At 34.0% G+C, this 18113-nt stretch overlaps 1 protein-coding gene across 1 annotated transcript in view; it reads left to right on the top strand.

Moving 5' to 3' along the window:
• LOC149797792 (uncharacterized) overlaps positions 1-18113 on the top strand; it is a 29809-nt gene that overhangs the window by 8697 nt on the left and 2999 nt on the right. Inside the window, exons 5-6 of the mRNA XM_089960805.1 lie at positions 5851-5979; positions 11944-12082. Coding sequence (XP_089816931.1) covers positions 5851-5979; positions 11944-12082 — 268 coding nt within the window. The remainder of the gene's footprint in view (positions 1-5850; positions 5980-11943; positions 12083-18113) is intronic.

The raw sequence follows: 18113 nt of genomic DNA, 5'->3' as shown, positions 1-18113 counted from the left end.
TGGGGTTTAACGCCATTTTTCAGCACACGATAGGCTATGCATGGCGGCTAGTATTATGGTGGAAGAAGAACCCGGGAAAGCCCCAGGAAGAACCACTGACCCACGAGAAGCTACTTGCAAGCTTTTCTCACATACCTCAATTTAAGTCACTTAAAAAAATAATTGTCTACAGTTAATTATACAATGTTAAAATATGACTTATTTATGGTCCATATATACAGTGACATACATCTATGTTAAAATATGACTTATTTATGGTCCATATATACAGTGACATACATATGTACAGTGACATACATCTATGTTAAAATATGACTTATTTATGGTCCATATATACAGTGACATACATCTGTGTTAAAATATGACTTATTTATGGTCCATATATACAGTGACATACATATGTACAGTGACATACATCTATGTTAAAATATGACTTATTTATGGTCCATATATACAGTGACATACATATATATAGTGACATACATCTATGTTAAAATATGACTTATTTATGGTCCATATATACAGTGACATACATATATACAGTGACATACATCTATGTTAAAATATGACTTATTTATGGTCCATGTATACAGTGACATTCATATATACAGTGACATACATATACAGTGACATACATCTATGTTAAAATATGACTTATTTATGGTCCATGTATACAGTGACATACATATGTACAGTGACATACATCTATGTTAAAATATGACTTATTTATGGTCCATGTATACAGTGACATACATATATACAGTGACATACATATATACAGTGACATACATCTGTGTTAAAATATGACTTATTTATGGTCCATATATACAGTGACATACATCTGTGTTAAAATATGACTTATTTATGGTCCATGTATACAGTGACATACATCTATGTTAAAATATGACTTATTTATGGTCCATATATACAGTGACATACATCTATGTTAAAATATGACTTATTTATGGTCCATATATACAGTGACATACATCTGTGTTAAAATATGACTTATTTATGGTCCATATATACAGTGACATACATCTGTGTCAAAATATGACTTATTTATGGTCCACATATACAGTGACATACATCTATGTTAAAATATGACTTATTTATGGTCCATATATACAGTGACATACATCTGTGTTAAAATATGACTTATTTATGTTCCATGTATACAGTGACATACATCTGTGTTAAAATATGACTTATTTATTGTCCATATATACAGTGACATACATCTGTGTTAAAATATGACTTATTTATGTTCCATGTATACAGTGACATACATCTGTGTTAAAATATGACTTATTTATGGTCCATGTATACAGTGACATACATGTATACAGTGACATACATATATACAGTGACATACATCTATGTTAAAATATGACTTATTTATGGTCCATGTATACAGTGACATACATGTATACAGTGACATAAATATATACAGTGACATACATCTATGTTAAAATATGACTTATTTATGGTCCATATATACAGTGACATACATCTATGTTAAAATATGACTTATTTATGGTCAATGTATACAGTGACATACATCTGTGTTAAAATATGACTTATTTATGGTCCACATATACAGTGACATACATCTATGTTAAAATATGACTTATTTATGGTCCATATATACAGTGACATACATCTGTGTTAAAATATGACTTATTTATGTTCCATGTATACAGTGACATACATCTGTGTTAAAATATGACTTATTTATGGTCCATATATACAGTGACATACATCTATGTTAAAATATGACTTATTTATGGTCAATGTATACAGTGACATACATCTGTGTTAAAGTATGACTTATTTATGGTCCATATATACAGTGACATACATATATACAGTGACATACATCTCTGTTAAAATATGACTTATTTATGGTCCATATATACAGTGACATACATATATACCATGACATACATATATATAGTGACATACATCTGTGTCAAAATGTGACTTATTTATGCTCCATATATACAGTGACACACATCTGTGTCAAAATGTGACTTATTTATGCTCCATATATACAGTGACATACATCTGTGTCAAAATGTGACTTATTTATGATACAGTGGGACCGCGTTATAACACGGTAGTTGGGAGCCATAGAATTCGACTGTGTTATGAACCGAACCGTGTTATATGCAAACAACTCAGTTAGCTGAAGAAAATGTACCCCCCCCTTAAAAAAAAATAAAAAAATTGGTGGGGGGGTAATACATGCGGGCAGTAAAATACGTGCTTCGTCGGCACAGTTGCTATCTTGAATTAATGCATATTAAATGAGAAATACACCTGTAGTGAAAAGAGAGAAGACATCATACTTTATTTAGACAACCTTGAATTGGTACATATACGTGAATACTGTTTATATATAAATGTCTAATGTATAGCATGATCAGAGTATCAACGCAGTGTACTCACCTGCGAACCTCATCATATACATTGAATCCACAATACAAGTGATTCCATCGAAAATATGCATACACATCTTTAAAATATTCATTAATTTTGTAACAGGTCATATTGGTCTGAATTCAGTGTAAAAACATAGCACAATCACGTAATGAATGACGAAGCACATTTACTTTGAAGTACGTTCGAAGTCGGTAAAAGTTAGTTTGCGTTTTAAGCCGCCGTTGGCATAAACTTTTTCCCTACGAAAAGGAAACTTTCACAGCACAGTTAAAGTGTTCCAGTCATGTTGGAAAATGCAAAAATCCATCAGATTCCATCACTTTTATTTAAGTTTGGTACTGACTTCCTTTGAAGAAAACTTCTTTGCTGTTATTGAAAGATTGTAGTTGGCTTTCTTTGATGAAGGCTGCATGCGCTTTTGAAGTCGCTGCTAAAGAACAGCTTTGGAGAACCAAACGAATGCCCATTTCTTATTGTGGCGGCGGTCGGTGGTTCTTTCCGGGGTTTTCCCGGGTTATTCCTCCACCATTAATGCTGGCCGCCATGTATAGCCTATCGTGTGCTGAAAAATGGCGTTAAACCCCACAACAACAACAACAACAACAATATTGTGGCGGCAACATCAAATAATTGTATTGTATGAGTGAGGTGGTTTTTTTTCTCCATTTGCTGAGTACGTTTTCATAACAGATGGTGCTTCAAAAGTAATCTGTTTCCCTTGAAATGTTTAGCAAACTGTTTTATCTGGATACATTTTTAAAAGAATTGGCCTTCGTTTAGACTATTCTAGTTACTGTCCCTCCATGCCTACTGAATAAACCAATAAGAATTTTTAATTTTTTTTTAAACATTTGTGGTAGCAGCGTGATGCTGCCTTCTATGCATGCGTCTGAAAATTAAGAAAGGGTCAACAGAAGATAGAGACACAAGTGTTCTGACGACACGGATTATTACAGAAAACGTGAGCGTTCTGAAGGATTTAATTCTGAGAGAAAAGAAGGGGAATTTTACTTACCATCCACACACAAATGCTTCTTTGTAAATATATTAATTACTAGCGAGCGGCCGAAAATCCGATGAAAGACAGATTACGAGAGAATGCCTCGTCCTGTTAATCTCCATTACCAGAAATGTCAACAACAAAAAAGCGGATATTTCACAACATACAGAACTCGTGCTAGATGTCAGGATAAGCGGATTATGATATAACAATGCACTGTTTAGATGGTTTGTCAGTATAGACAAAGAATTTGTTTATAAAACAATAGATAAATTTCAGTGCATTTTATATCCAGTTTGCGGCTTCCTTTCATGGGGCCTCTGAATTTCTGCACTCCAAACCAATGGTTGTATATAAATGTTTAAACAGCCAACAATGTCGCCAACAAATGAATAAAGCCACATGGTATGTTTTGCAGCCAATAAGGAAAAACAATCCAAGTTTGAGACATTGGCGAAGACCTACGCGATGCCAGAATAAACTTTTTATGCGGTTTTTTCTTCTTACTTTTAAGAAGAAAGAAAAAGTACTTTTTCGTGTACGAGAAAAATACATATAAAATTTCAGGAGCCAAGCTACGATCATCTTGCATTTTTTATTCATACGTGATCTCTATCCCAAAATGATAAGCAACTTTTTATGTTTTTTTTCGTACTTTTTAAGAATTTTTTTTTTTGAACAAGACAAATACATGTATATAAAATTTTGGAAGCCACGCCACGACCGCGTTATATACGAATTTGCATTATAACGGAGTGCGTTATAGCAGAGTCCCACTGTATACAGTGACATACATATATACAGTGACATACATCTATGTCAAAATGTGATTTCTTTATGACCCATATATACAGTGACATACATCTGTGTTAAAATATGACTTTTTTATTGTCCATATATACAGTGACATACATCTGTGTTAAAATGTGACTTATTTATGGTCCATGTATACAGTGACATAAATATATACAGTGACATACATCTATGTTAAAATATGACTTATTTATTGTCCATATATACAGTGACATACATCTGTGTTAAAATGTGACTTATTTATGGTCCATGTATACAGTGACATAAATATATACAGTGACATACATCTATGTTAAAATATGACTTATTTATTGTCCATATATACAGTGACATACATCTGTGTTAAAATGTGACTTATTTATGGTCCATATATACAGTGACATACATCTGTGTTAAAATATGACTTATTTATGGTCCATGTATACAGTGACATACATATATACAGTGACATACATATATACAGTGACATACATCTATGTTAAAATATGATTTATGGTCCATGTATACAGTGACATACATATATAGTGACATATATACAGTGACATACATCTATGTTAAAATGTGTGAGCTGTGATAATTCATTTGGTAGAGTATCACACTTTTAATCCAAGGACTGTGGGTTTCATACCTGCCTGGTCCATTCCAGGTCAGTGCCTTGGTGTGTCATTGGAAAAGATAATTAGCTTCCATTTCCTTGGCATGATATAGTTGATATTGTCATTAAAAGTAAGAAAAGCAATTAAACTGTATATGTATTTTAAACATTAAAAACATGTTTTTTGTAAAATTATGGAGACATATACCATGAATAATCACTTATAACTGCAAACTGGACAGACCCAGATATGCTGTCACATTATGCAATGGCAGACCCAGATATGCTGTCACATTATGCAATGGCAGACCCAGATATGCTGTCACATTATGCAATGGCAGACCCAGATATGCTGTCACATTATGCAATGACAGACCCAGATATGCTGTCACATTATGCAATGGCAGACCCAGATATGCTGTCACATTATACAATGGCAGACCTTGATCTGCTGGCACATTATACAACAGCTAATCAGGGTTTATGTTGTTTATAGTTTGACTTGACTTATAAGCAAGTATATACAGGATACAGCTATTGAATGTCTCTTTCATTGTTAAGAAAAAATTGTGTGTGACAGATCAAAAGTAATTTTTTAATTCATTCACTAATTCTGAAAATGAAAATGAATCAGAGATTAGGATACAATACATGTTATTGTATATTTTTTGTGATCAGCTAAAACATATACATCCTCATTAATTCTTCAAAATGTATTGATTTAAAAAAAAACACGGTGGAAGCAATGCTTCAACATTGGAAACCTTAATAATAAACCCAAACTATGGTGTAAGTAATTTTCTTTTTATACCTTTTTTAAATGCTGTCAGTAGTGGTATGCTTCAATACAATTTGAATAATCAAAGTTTGTTATTAAAAGAAAAATTTGTAAATTGATATAAGATCATGTTTGTTCAAGTACTCAAGAGTATGCAATGTCTCAAAATATCACTATCATCTGATTGAATTATAACTTTAGTTTTATTTTTCAATGCAGGGAGATGGCACAGCATATATCTTCAGGAATGACCAAAGAGTTTTCACTTTCTCAATGCACTGTGAAAAGAATTTTCCAACAAGGAAGCAGAAAAGTGACCTTGATATTCCCCTGGAAGACAGAATGCAAGTAATGATAGTTGAATATGAGTTCACAGAAATATCATATAAATTAAGGCAAATCACAGAAATATCATATAAATTAAGGCAAATCACAGAAATATCATATAAATTAAGGCAAATCGGATAGTTTTGTACACAACCTCGGTAATTTTATTCTCCATCAACAAAAGAATAGATGTTGACTTGAGGACAAATTTAATGAAATGTTTCCATAATAAATTGAAGCTTTTCTTTTGGTGGTTGAGTGCAGAAAAAGACTATTAGATAAACGTATTAATCTGCCATGTTTTGCTCCATTTTGATCTGTTAAAGTTACAGATTTGGTTGCAGATTACATACACACTTTCAGGGCCACCTTTATTTAACAAGTGTGGAAATGGGCCTATACTAGGACAGTATTTTTGACACATCTGATAGATTGCTGTTGAAGACAGACTGCACTTTTATTTCAAATGGAGCCCAGGTGGCCAAGTGGTCAGAGGCACTCACCTTTACAGATCACTAACATATCGTCTCTGTCTGCATGGGTTCGAGTCTCGATTTAGCCAGTAGCTCTCCATGGCTTGGTGGTTTTTTCCAGTGTTTTCTAAGGTTCTTCCTCCACAAAATATACTCTTCACCATGTATAGGAAATTTTGTGTTGGAAAATGGCATGGAACCAACCCAAACAATTACATTTCAAACAACACAGTTTGTCCACATTGCATACTCAGTCTAAATTATATATGATGGAAAACAGTTACTTTTAAAGCACATACAAAGGAATTTTTTTTGTCCATCAGATTGACATGTACAGTACATGTAGTCATCTGAGAGCAATGATTGACTTTTTCAGTATATGTAGTGATCACAGAGCTATGATTTACATGTATGATACATGTAGTCATTATAGAGTAATGATTGACATTTACAACATAATGTAGTCATCTTAGGGCTATGATTTACATGTATGGTACATGTAGTCATTATAGAGTAATGATTGACATTTACAACACAATGCAGTCATCTTAGGGCTATGATTTACATGTATGGTACATGTAGTCATTATAGAGTAATGATTGACATTTACAACACAATGTAGACATCTTAGGGCTATGATTTACATGTATGGTACATGTAGTCATTATCAAACTGGGCATGTACAGCATATGCAGTCATTGCAGAAATATGATTGACATGTACAGCACATTTCATCATAAAGCTATGATTAGTAATAAGAAATGAATAAACATAGTTATAAAAAAAAAGGCTTAGAAAGAAAATAAATATCTTAGTCATTGTTGCACTCAGTATTTCCTCATGAACAGAGATCTCCATATACAGACCCAGATCTTTTATGGCATAGTGCTGTATTGCTCTGGTAGATCAAGGTCTTTTGTTTGGTCTACTGGTTTGTTGCTATTTGCAGTTTGGTGCATAAATGTGTTTTTAATAATTAATGCCATTTTATAGGTTAGCACCAGAATTACCACTTTTCATGCATTGTAGAAAGGTCAGATGTCACAGGAAAATATCTGCAGTTTAAAAAGAGAATTTTGGAAATTACACACTAAAATACAACACTTCTGTAATGAGACTAAATTACATTAATGTTTTAAGTCTTGTAGTTACAGGCCCGGAGAGCTTATGAGATGGTCTACTTCCTGACAATAGATATACATTGTTTGTCCATTAACATAAATTTGTTATCATCACTCTTCCTAAGCCACTAAGCCATGTTGTCCAAAGAGAAAATGGTGCTGCTTATACATCCAGTATGGTTACCACAGTGGCCATCTTGAAAAATCTTGTTAGTATTTAATTCTTCTGAATGGGAGGTCATTTTGACATTGGTTTTCACGGGAACATTTCCTATGATGTCTAACTGAGTTTAAATGAAAATGAAATGCTTCTGATCTGATCTCATGTCTAATATGACCATCATGGCAGTCATATTGAAATTATTGTTACTCTTTTTGAATCGAAAGTCATATTGAAATTTGGTTTTAACTTAACGAGTTCTTATGATGGCTAGTTCATTCTAGATGGAAAGGGGCCTCCAGTGTTTGAGTGGTTTAAGATGCTCGTCTTTGAGTCTCAGTTCCACCAACATGGCTATGTGAGAAAGCTTACCAGTAGCTTCCCATTGATCACTGGTTTTAATCAGGGTCTTCCCATTGATCAGTGGTTTTAATCAGGGTCTTCCCATTGATCAGTGGTTTTAACCAGGGTCTTCCCATTGATCAGTGGTTTTAATCAGGGTCTTCCCATTGATCAGTGGTTTTAACCAGGGTCTTCCCAAGTTCTTTCCCAACAAAATATGTTGACTACCACAAATAGTCATTATATCCCACAAAAGTGAAAAGAAACTGAATTGAAAACGATGTCCAATATTAAAAATCTAGTTATCACTTCTTCTGAATGAATGAAAGGTCATATTGGCATGAGATTTGGTCCTAAATGAAAATGGTTCTGCTTGGATATCCAGTATGTACTGTAGCCATCTTGAAAATCTTATTATTGTTACTCCTTGTGAATGGATGGTCATATCTACATGGGTTTTACAACAAATTACTTTTTATGATGATGTTTGGTTGGCCATAAATGTAAACCTTGTCAGTCTGGTATTGAGTTTGGCTTCCAAAGCAGCCATCTTGAAAATCTTGTTATTGCTACTCCTCCTGACTTAGGATTTATACTAGAAGACTTCTTTTGATGTCTAGTTGGTCCTAAATTAATATACTCTGCTTAGAAATCCTGTATGACCTTCACAGCGGCCATTTTGAAAATCTTGGTTTTTTTTTGCTATGCCTTCTGAATGGATGGGCATATCAACATGGGGTTTTCACTGAAGGTCTTCTTATAATGTTTAGTTGGTTCTAAATAAAAATGGTGCTTAACTAACATCTGATATGGCCACTGTGGTGTGGTAACTTTTCAGTGGAAAAGGATGTCAAGAAGACTCCTTCTGTGATCTGTTTTAGGAACTCTTGCTATGTTTATTATAAATTTGAATAAAATAAAGTCATCGCATGGAAGAAATGGAAGTTTTTCTTGGATGATTTCTCAGGATAGGGATATTGCTCCTGTTACTGTATGAAATGCTGTTGATAGATCTGTAGTGAAGAGAAGTGTTATAATTGTTCTTTAAAGTCTAAAATAACAAACCTGTCTGTAAACTACACTTAAGTTAGGGACCAACACATGTGTTGTTTATAAGCATGCTTCCTTTATATAGAAGTATAGAATTATGTGAAATTTAATGGTAGGGAATCAAGAACATTGTCTTTAAGGTGTGCATGATAGGTTATATTGAAGATATAAAAAGTAACAAAAAGGACACATAAACATTTTCCTTGAAGACCATGTGTCCTATATATAGAGATAAAATGATATGAAAAATTACAGAAAGACCAGTGAATATTGTCATTAAGGAACATGTATCCCTTGTATGTAGCTGACAACTTAGGTAGGTTTCACTGTACAGGACAAAATTACCTGTAACACTTTGTTGCCACTCATTTATGTGGTTGTCTATATACACCGCTCCCTCGATAACTCGCGCCTGGATAACTCGCGACCCCGCTTATAACGCGGTGTCTGTCTTGGCTCCCAATTTTTTCCAGAGAAAATGTATTTAAAATATCTTTAAAATATGCTGAACATGAAAAAATTACAATAAGAATTGATAAATTAAACCTTGATGCATTGCTCGTTTTATCATCGAAAATGGTGATTAATGCCCGTAAAAATATAATCCATATTTTGAAATTTGCAAGTTCTAAAGAAGAATTAATTTCAGAGATCTCGAAAACGCTTAATTACGCATATTTAGACGCCAATTTTTGATCTGGGACGCAGAAAAACACTGTTACGCATGTAATAGGTGCGCGGGAAAATTCAAAGATTTGCCGGTCCTGTTTCAGCCACATGCTTTGTGGGAAAATGTGTTGATAGTTAACTGTGCTGATATTTACATTGACAGAATTGAGTGACTGAAAGACTCTTTGATGTACTGTTGCCATTTTATAAGAGTACATTAAAAAAAAAAAAGAACATGATGCAACAGCTAGGTGGCTAGTTCAGAGGCTTTGACTAGCGGCCGAGTGAGAAAATGTACTGATATTTAGTGATTGAATTCAGAGGCAGAAAGACCCAGTTTTAAAATCCTAGCGAGACCTCTGTTTAAAGATATCATATATTATGTAAGTTTTTATGATAAATAGTTGTCAGTATACTGTAAATAAACAGTCTGGTGAAATAGCGATCAATGAAAACTTCTGGTAAATGCTAACAGGTGGCAACAGAGAATGAAATAAACACCAGTTAAACGTCTGCCTGTGTGAAAGTCACGTTCTAATCCTTTAATTCCGTTTCAGTGTAAACATTATAATTACAACATATTCTGTTCATTGAAAACATGAAAAGAGTCAATCGACCGTCACATCGAAACCCGTGAGTACTTCTGTGAGAACTTAATCACATGTACATGTCGGCTTTGTTTTGATCAACAACTTGGGGAAGTGTTTGTTGCATAAAAAAAAAAATCAAGAGACCTCGGGTGCTGGATTAAGGGTCTTGGAGCTGCCTTTGACGTAAAGCAAAACAGTAACAGAGACAACGACGATGATAATGACTTCAAATGTTTCAGTGAAACTGATGTCATTAATGCCGAGGCTGTTTGGGAGAAATTCATACAGACTCATGGTCCTGAGATGGGCGTTTCTCTTGATGATATGGAGGAGTGGATTTGTGCTGACATTGATTGCCCCACAGCCGAATACATGTCAGATGAAACTATAATTATTTCTATAGCGAACAAATTTGCAGCAGAAGACAATTCTAACTGGAGTAACACAAGTGTTGAAAGTGATGCAGACGCAGATGTTGCACCCCCCACCCCTCTGCATAGGAAGCAATCAAATATTTTGATACTGCCATAAGGTGGCTGGAGACCCAAAATGTTGACTAAGTATTAACTTGTTCTAATTTACGTTGTTTTAAATTTGTAGACCAATTAAATATGTTAGTACTGATTAACCTTGTTTTTGTTTTTTTGTTTTCCATTTTACTTCTATCGCATTCAAAGCTATCTATCGTTCGATCGACACTGTTTCTCGAAAAGAGTCGATCTTTTGTATATAAAAAAACATCTAATTTGGATCAAACAATAAAACTAGAAGGTATCCAATTCAACATAAAAATTAGTGACATAGTACACAATGTGTGAAGTGGTACACATGTTAAGCAAATGGAAACCACGTGGAATAATGTTTTCAATGATCGCCTCAATATACTGTAATTTATCCTGAAATTAATGTTGTCCTATGAGGAAATAATAAAGTACACCGTTATGAAGAAATATTTATTAACAGCTAATCTCAGAACGATTATAAAGTGAGTATTCAACAGTATAATGTGCCTACCCCCCCACCCGTTATTTCTCCGTTATGTCGTCAATCACTTTATTGGTTTTGGGCTTATTTTATAGGTCCCTCAATAACTCGCGCCTCACTTATAGTGCGGTCGATGTTTCTGGACCCCTGTGTGCGCGAGTTATCGAGGGAGTGGTGTATTATGTTTTGTCACATAATCACAATTCTAGCGCACATTTCAAAGTTAAGTTTGACAAACAAGCATGAACAAAGGCATGAAGATGTAGAGAATCTTAAAGAAAGTTTTCATTAGATATAAAAAAAATTAAAAAATGAGTTTAGTAAATGGCTTCCATAAATTTTGTACAGCGAGATAGTGCTAAATATAATTCATTGTGCTTATTAAGTTTCATGCACATGGAAGACATGTGAGATTTGCAGAAAAGACTTTGTGTTTTGCTGCATGACCTTGCACAGTGAAACAAAAAGTAATGTTACATTGTTAATAAATGTGAACATCAAGTGATAGTTCCCCCCACCCTTGACTCTGAGTTCCTAGTTTGCATAGAAAAACTGTTTTTTGCTTAAATATCATCCATTTTCTTCATGCTTTTCAGGACAGAGAGTACCTAGATCATCTCCACGCCCACCTGCCCAAGATTTTAAATGAATTTCACCCTGACCTTGTCCTTTATGATGCAGGAGTTGACCCACATGTTGATGATGAACTTGGGAGACTTAGTTTAACAGATAAAGGTATGGTAAATTCCCCATAATCTTGAGCATGAATAATTTAAAAATTTAGAGAGAAAACTGATTCTGTAGAAATATTTTTAGGATGAAAACTATGATGTTAGATAGATTTATACATTTAATGGATCAATATTGTATGTTGCAGATATGTTGCTCTAAATATAGTAAAACCTCTTTTAGGCATCCACTTTTTGGAAGTGAAATCTGGTGACCTAAGATTGGTAGTTGCTTAATCGAGGATTGTTTCTGCAATAACTAGGTGTAAGGTTTCTTAAAAATGCAGTTGTTGAAGGTTGGTTTGATCATATTAGTCATGGGACACTCTGTCCCTCTGTCCTCTGATTTGGGTGAAAGAATCTCTGAGAAACAAAACAAATTACTACCATTTTTTACTTGCAGTCTCTGTGACATTGAACTTTGACCTATAAAGTAGTTTTGAACGTTGACCTATAAAGTAGTTTTGAACTTTGACCTATAAAGTAGTTTTGAACTTTGACCTATAAAGTAGTTTTCTGGGGGAAATTTCTGCTTTCAATCTTTGATCTTCACCTTTGATCTTTTTACATCAAAATGTTTGGAAACTTTGGTGCAGATATGTGGTATACAAGTCAAGGAATTGTGTGGATCTTATTTTCCTTCTTTCAGTCCATGTGAGATTGACACTTTGACCTTTTGAGCCTGAAATCAATAAGTTTATTTCATGTACCAAATACAAGATACTTAAGTTTCCTAATGGTAAATTTTGGAAAACTCTAGTTATTAAATGAAATAGGAAACATACAAAACTTGTTTGGTATATATTGCCTATGAATACATCATATACATAAACTCTTGTTGTAATACAGTTTCTTATATGGAACATAAATTAATACAATTTTTTATGTGACATAAACATTTGTTTTAATAAAATTTCATTCCAAGTTTCATGAAGATATTTCAGATAGCTCAAAAATGTGCACTGTCAAGAGTGGGAACATGGTTGACCACCATTTAAAGAAAAATGGTGATAATTCCTAAAGTGTTGATAAGAACCTATTATTTTATAAGCCACATTTACATGATGATTGTCATTTACATGATGATTTTCATGCCACATTTACATGATGATTGTCATTTACATGATGATTGTCATGCCTCATTTACATGATAATTGTCATGCCACATTTACATGATGATTGTCATGTCTCATTTACATGATGATTGTCATGCCACATTTACATGATGATTGTCATGCCACATTTACATGATGATTTTCATGCAACATTTACATGATGATTGTCAAGCCACATTTACATGATGATTTTCATGCCACATTTACATCATGATTGTCATGCCACATTTACATGATGATTGTCTTGCCACATTTATGATTGTCATGCCACATTTACATGAGGATTATCATGCCACATTTACATGATTGTCATGCCACATTTACATGAGGATTATCATGCCACATTTACATGATGATGGTCATGCCACATTTACATGATGATTTTCATGCAACATTTACATGATGATGGTTATGCCACATTTACATGATGATTTTCATGCCACATTTACATGATGATTGTCAAGCCACATTTACATGATGATTGTCATGCCACATTTACATGATGATTTTCATGCCACATTTACATCATGATTGTCATGCCACATTTACATGATGATTGTCAAGCCACATTTACATGATGATTGTCATGCCACATTTACATGATGATTGTCATGCCACATTTACATGATTGTCATGCCACATTTACATGAGGATTATCATGCCACATTTACATGATGATGGTCATGCCACATTTACATGATGATTTTCATGCAACATTTACATGATGATTGTCATGCCACATTTACATGATGATTTTCATGCCACATTTACATGATGATTGTCATGCCACATTTACATGATGATTGTCATGCCACATTTACATGATTGTCATGCCACATTTACATGAGGATTATCATGCCACATTTACATGATGATTGTCATGCAACATTTACATGATGATTGTCAAGCCACATTTACATGATGATGGTCATGCCACATTTACATGATGATTTTCATGCAACATTTACATGATGATTGTCAAGCCACATTTACATGATGATTTTCATGCCACATTTACATGATGATTGTCATGCCACATTTACATGATGATTGTCTTGCCACATTTATATGATTGTCATGCCACATTTACGTGATGATTGTCATGCCACATTTACATGATTGTCATGCCACATTTACATGATGATTTTCATGCCACATTTACATGATGATTTTCATGCCACATTTACATGATGATTGTCAAGCCACATTTACATGATGATTGTCTTGCCACATTTATGATTGTCATGCCACATTTACATGAGGATTATCATGCCACATTTACATGATTGTCATGCCACATTTACATGAGGATTATCATGCCACATTTACATGATGATGGTCATGCCACATTTACATGATGATTTTCATGCAACATTTACATGATGATGGTTATGCCACATTTACATGATGATTTTCATGCCACATTTACATGATGATTGTCAAGCCACATTTACATGATGATTGTCATGCCACATTTACATGATGATTTTCATGCCACATTTACATCATGATTGTCATGCCACATTTACATGATGATTGTCAAGCCACATTTACATGATGATTGTCATGCCACATTTACATGATGATTGTCATGCCACATTTACATGATTGTCATGCCACATTTACATGAGGATTATCATGCCACATTTACATGATGATGGTCAAGCCACATTTACATGATGATTTTCATGCAACATTTACATGATGATTGTCATGCCACATTTACATGATGATTTTCATGCCACATTTACATGATGATTGTCATGCCACATTTACATGATGATTGTCATGCCACATTTACATGATTGTCATGCCACATTTACATGAGGATTATCATGCCACATTTACATGATGATTGTCATGCAACATTTACATGATGATTGTCAAGCCACATTTACATGATGATGGTCATGCCACATTTACATGATGATTTTCATGCAACATTTACATGATGATTGTCAAGCCACATTTACATGATGATTTTCATGCCACATTTACATGATGATTGTCATGCCACATTTACATGATGATTGTCTTGCCACATTTATATGATTGTCATGCCACATTTACGTGATGATTGTCATGCCACATTTACATGATGATTTTCATGCAACATTTACATGATGATTGTCATGCCACATTTACATGATGATTTTCATGCCACATTTACATGATGATTGTCAAGCCACATTTACATGATGATTGTCAAGCCACTTTTACATGATGATTGTTATGCCACATTTACATGATTGTCATGCCACATTTACATGATGATTGTCATGCCACATTTACATGATGATTGTCAAGCCACATTTACATGATTGTCATGCCACATTTACATGATGATTGTCATGCCACATTTACATGATGATTGTCAAGCTACATTTACATGATGATTGTCATGCCACATTTACATGATGATTGTCATGCCAAATTTACATGATGATTGTCATGCCACATTTACATGATGATTGTCATGCCACATTTACATGATGATTGTCAAGCCACATTTACATGATGATTGTCATGCCACATTTACATGATGATTTTCATGATACAGTAGCATACTGAGTTTTATAAAGACCTTTAGAACAGTTAATGTGTGTAAAAGACAATTTTCAAACATGGAGAGATAATTCAGAAAGTAATAATCTGAACAAAAACACAAATATGTCCTGATGCACAGGCATTTAACTTATGTTATATCAGATGGTTTGAAAGACTTTAGCTCTCTAGGGTGTGACATAAACATCTTTTATATCCCAACCTCTACAAAGGCAGTAATCCTCATGTCCATTGGTCCTGTCGTCCAGTTCCCAATCTGATTAGTGCAACTTGATTCTGCAATGTTGGATGAATTGCTATTTTATGGTCATTGTCTGAAGGCATACATGTTGATACATGTTGACAAATCACATTGCTCCCACAATTTTTGTTTGAGTTCTTGCCCCTTTTTGCCTTGCAGCTTAATGCAGTGTATGACACAATCATGTTAGCATAACTAGACCTGTGGAGTTCAATGGATTGCCAAGAAAGTTTGTAATTATTGTGATTATCACCTGAATGTGAGCATATCGAGAAATCACTTTGCTATTTCAGGTTTTGCCCACTTTTGTGGGAACCATGACAGAGAAGTCACTTTTCTGATGGTGGATGCAACTAGGACTACAACAGTTTATAAGATTTTGGTTTTAAGTTTTTCCTTTGCATATATTTCCTAAAGTTGTTGCTAGATTCTCATATTTTCTGAAGTCACTTGTTCTGATCAAGTGGCTGTTGAATTTGTTTTTGGGTACTTACTCCCACTTGGCAGCTTAAGCTGCATTAGTGGATAATGTAATAATATTAGACTTTGGAAAAAACAAACATTATTGGGGTGTTTTATGCATCTTCATTTCAAGATGCACATCTGTTGCAAATTGAGTGGTTATATATAAAAAGATATTGAAATTAGAGTTGGGACATAATTTGTCAAGCAAGTTTGAATAAAATTTGGAAGGATGCCTGGTGCATGGTGTTGTTTATGGTGTGTGTGTGTGTGTGTGATACTTTAATCCCAAGATAATATCTTACTGTAAATTGGTTTCACTACAGTAAAACCTGTTATGAGAGACCACCAATCCTGCCAACAAAAAGCAGTCTCTCAAGACAGGTGGTCTCTCATAGCAGGTTTGTACAAAAAGACGTTTCCAAGGTCCAATTTCAGAATAATTTCAAGAAAAATAACCACAATCACTGTACATGTATTCTATTCTTTATTAATAGTTCTTGCTAAAATATTGTGTGCATTCATATAAAACCAAAATTATATGGCAATACAGATATACTTCTATTATTAAACATGATTTGAAAATCACATATTTTAGCAGATGAAATCGTTTCTGAATTACTCTTTTTCCTTTATAACAACCTAAATTTGTTTTACCAACATTTAAACTGCTTTATTGCGAGTGGTCTGCTCTTTTTCACTCCTTTCAGTTACATTAGTTATGTTATCCAGCTTTAAGATTTGTCTCTTTTTAATTGGAGGTTCATCCATAGCTGTTAAGGTTCTAGGTGTTAAAATTATTAGTGCTCAGTTGTAATATTGAACACAAAGATGGTTTTGACTGGACTGTTGGAAAATATGAAAAATCAATACATGTGCATTGCTTATCTAACAATTAATAAAAGGAAACAATTATATCATCCAGAAACAGAACCATTTACTCAGAGAAAAAAGTCAACGGCTTCATTCATAGATGACATACAGGGATTAACTCTATAAGCAAAGTGTGTAACCCGGTCACTCCAACTTGAATAGATGACAGCTTTGTGATTGGGGTGTAATCACTTCACATGGGGGGGGGGATACAACAAACATCACAAGTCTTGAACACTATCAATCAAATCTCGCAAACGATTTCCTCTTGCTGGTTTAATAGACAATAACCTTATTCACCCCTGGCAATATGGATTAACTCAAAAGACAAACAATATGCGTCAACTTTGGCACTACAATGGCAATTTATGACATGTCCATTAGCCTGGTTTACGTACTGTAGTATCTTTTCACCAGTAGCAACAATCCTTTCTTTTAAATATTCCTTTAATGTTTTTTCATTATCAAAATAGTCGTTGTTACAATTGATTACAAATAGGTCAGTGGTGTCTGTCTGTTCTTGTGATATGGCCATTGATAGGGTTGTTTGGTCCTACAGTATAAGGCCGGGAAGCAGGCCAAGTGCGGGAATATTAGTCTGGTTCCCTGCTTTTTATGCTTCCTGTGCTGCTTTCCTGTATATGAAGAGTGGATAACATTGCAGGGAGCATATGAAGCAGGGAACCAGACTAGGAAATAATCTACATATTATACTTTTATCTGGTTTATGACAGAAAAAATAAAACACTATAAGCATAACTAAAAAAATTTCAGAGCGTTTA

This window comes from Sinohyriopsis cumingii, chromosome 6 (assembly GCF_028554795.1).
Source record: "Sinohyriopsis cumingii isolate HCF-2022 chromosome 6, ASM2855479v2, whole genome shotgun sequence".
In the NCBI taxonomy this organism is placed as follows: domain Eukaryota; kingdom Metazoa; phylum Mollusca; class Bivalvia; order Unionida; family Unionidae; genus Sinohyriopsis; species Sinohyriopsis cumingii.
This window is presented reverse-complemented; position numbering and strand designations above follow the sequence as displayed.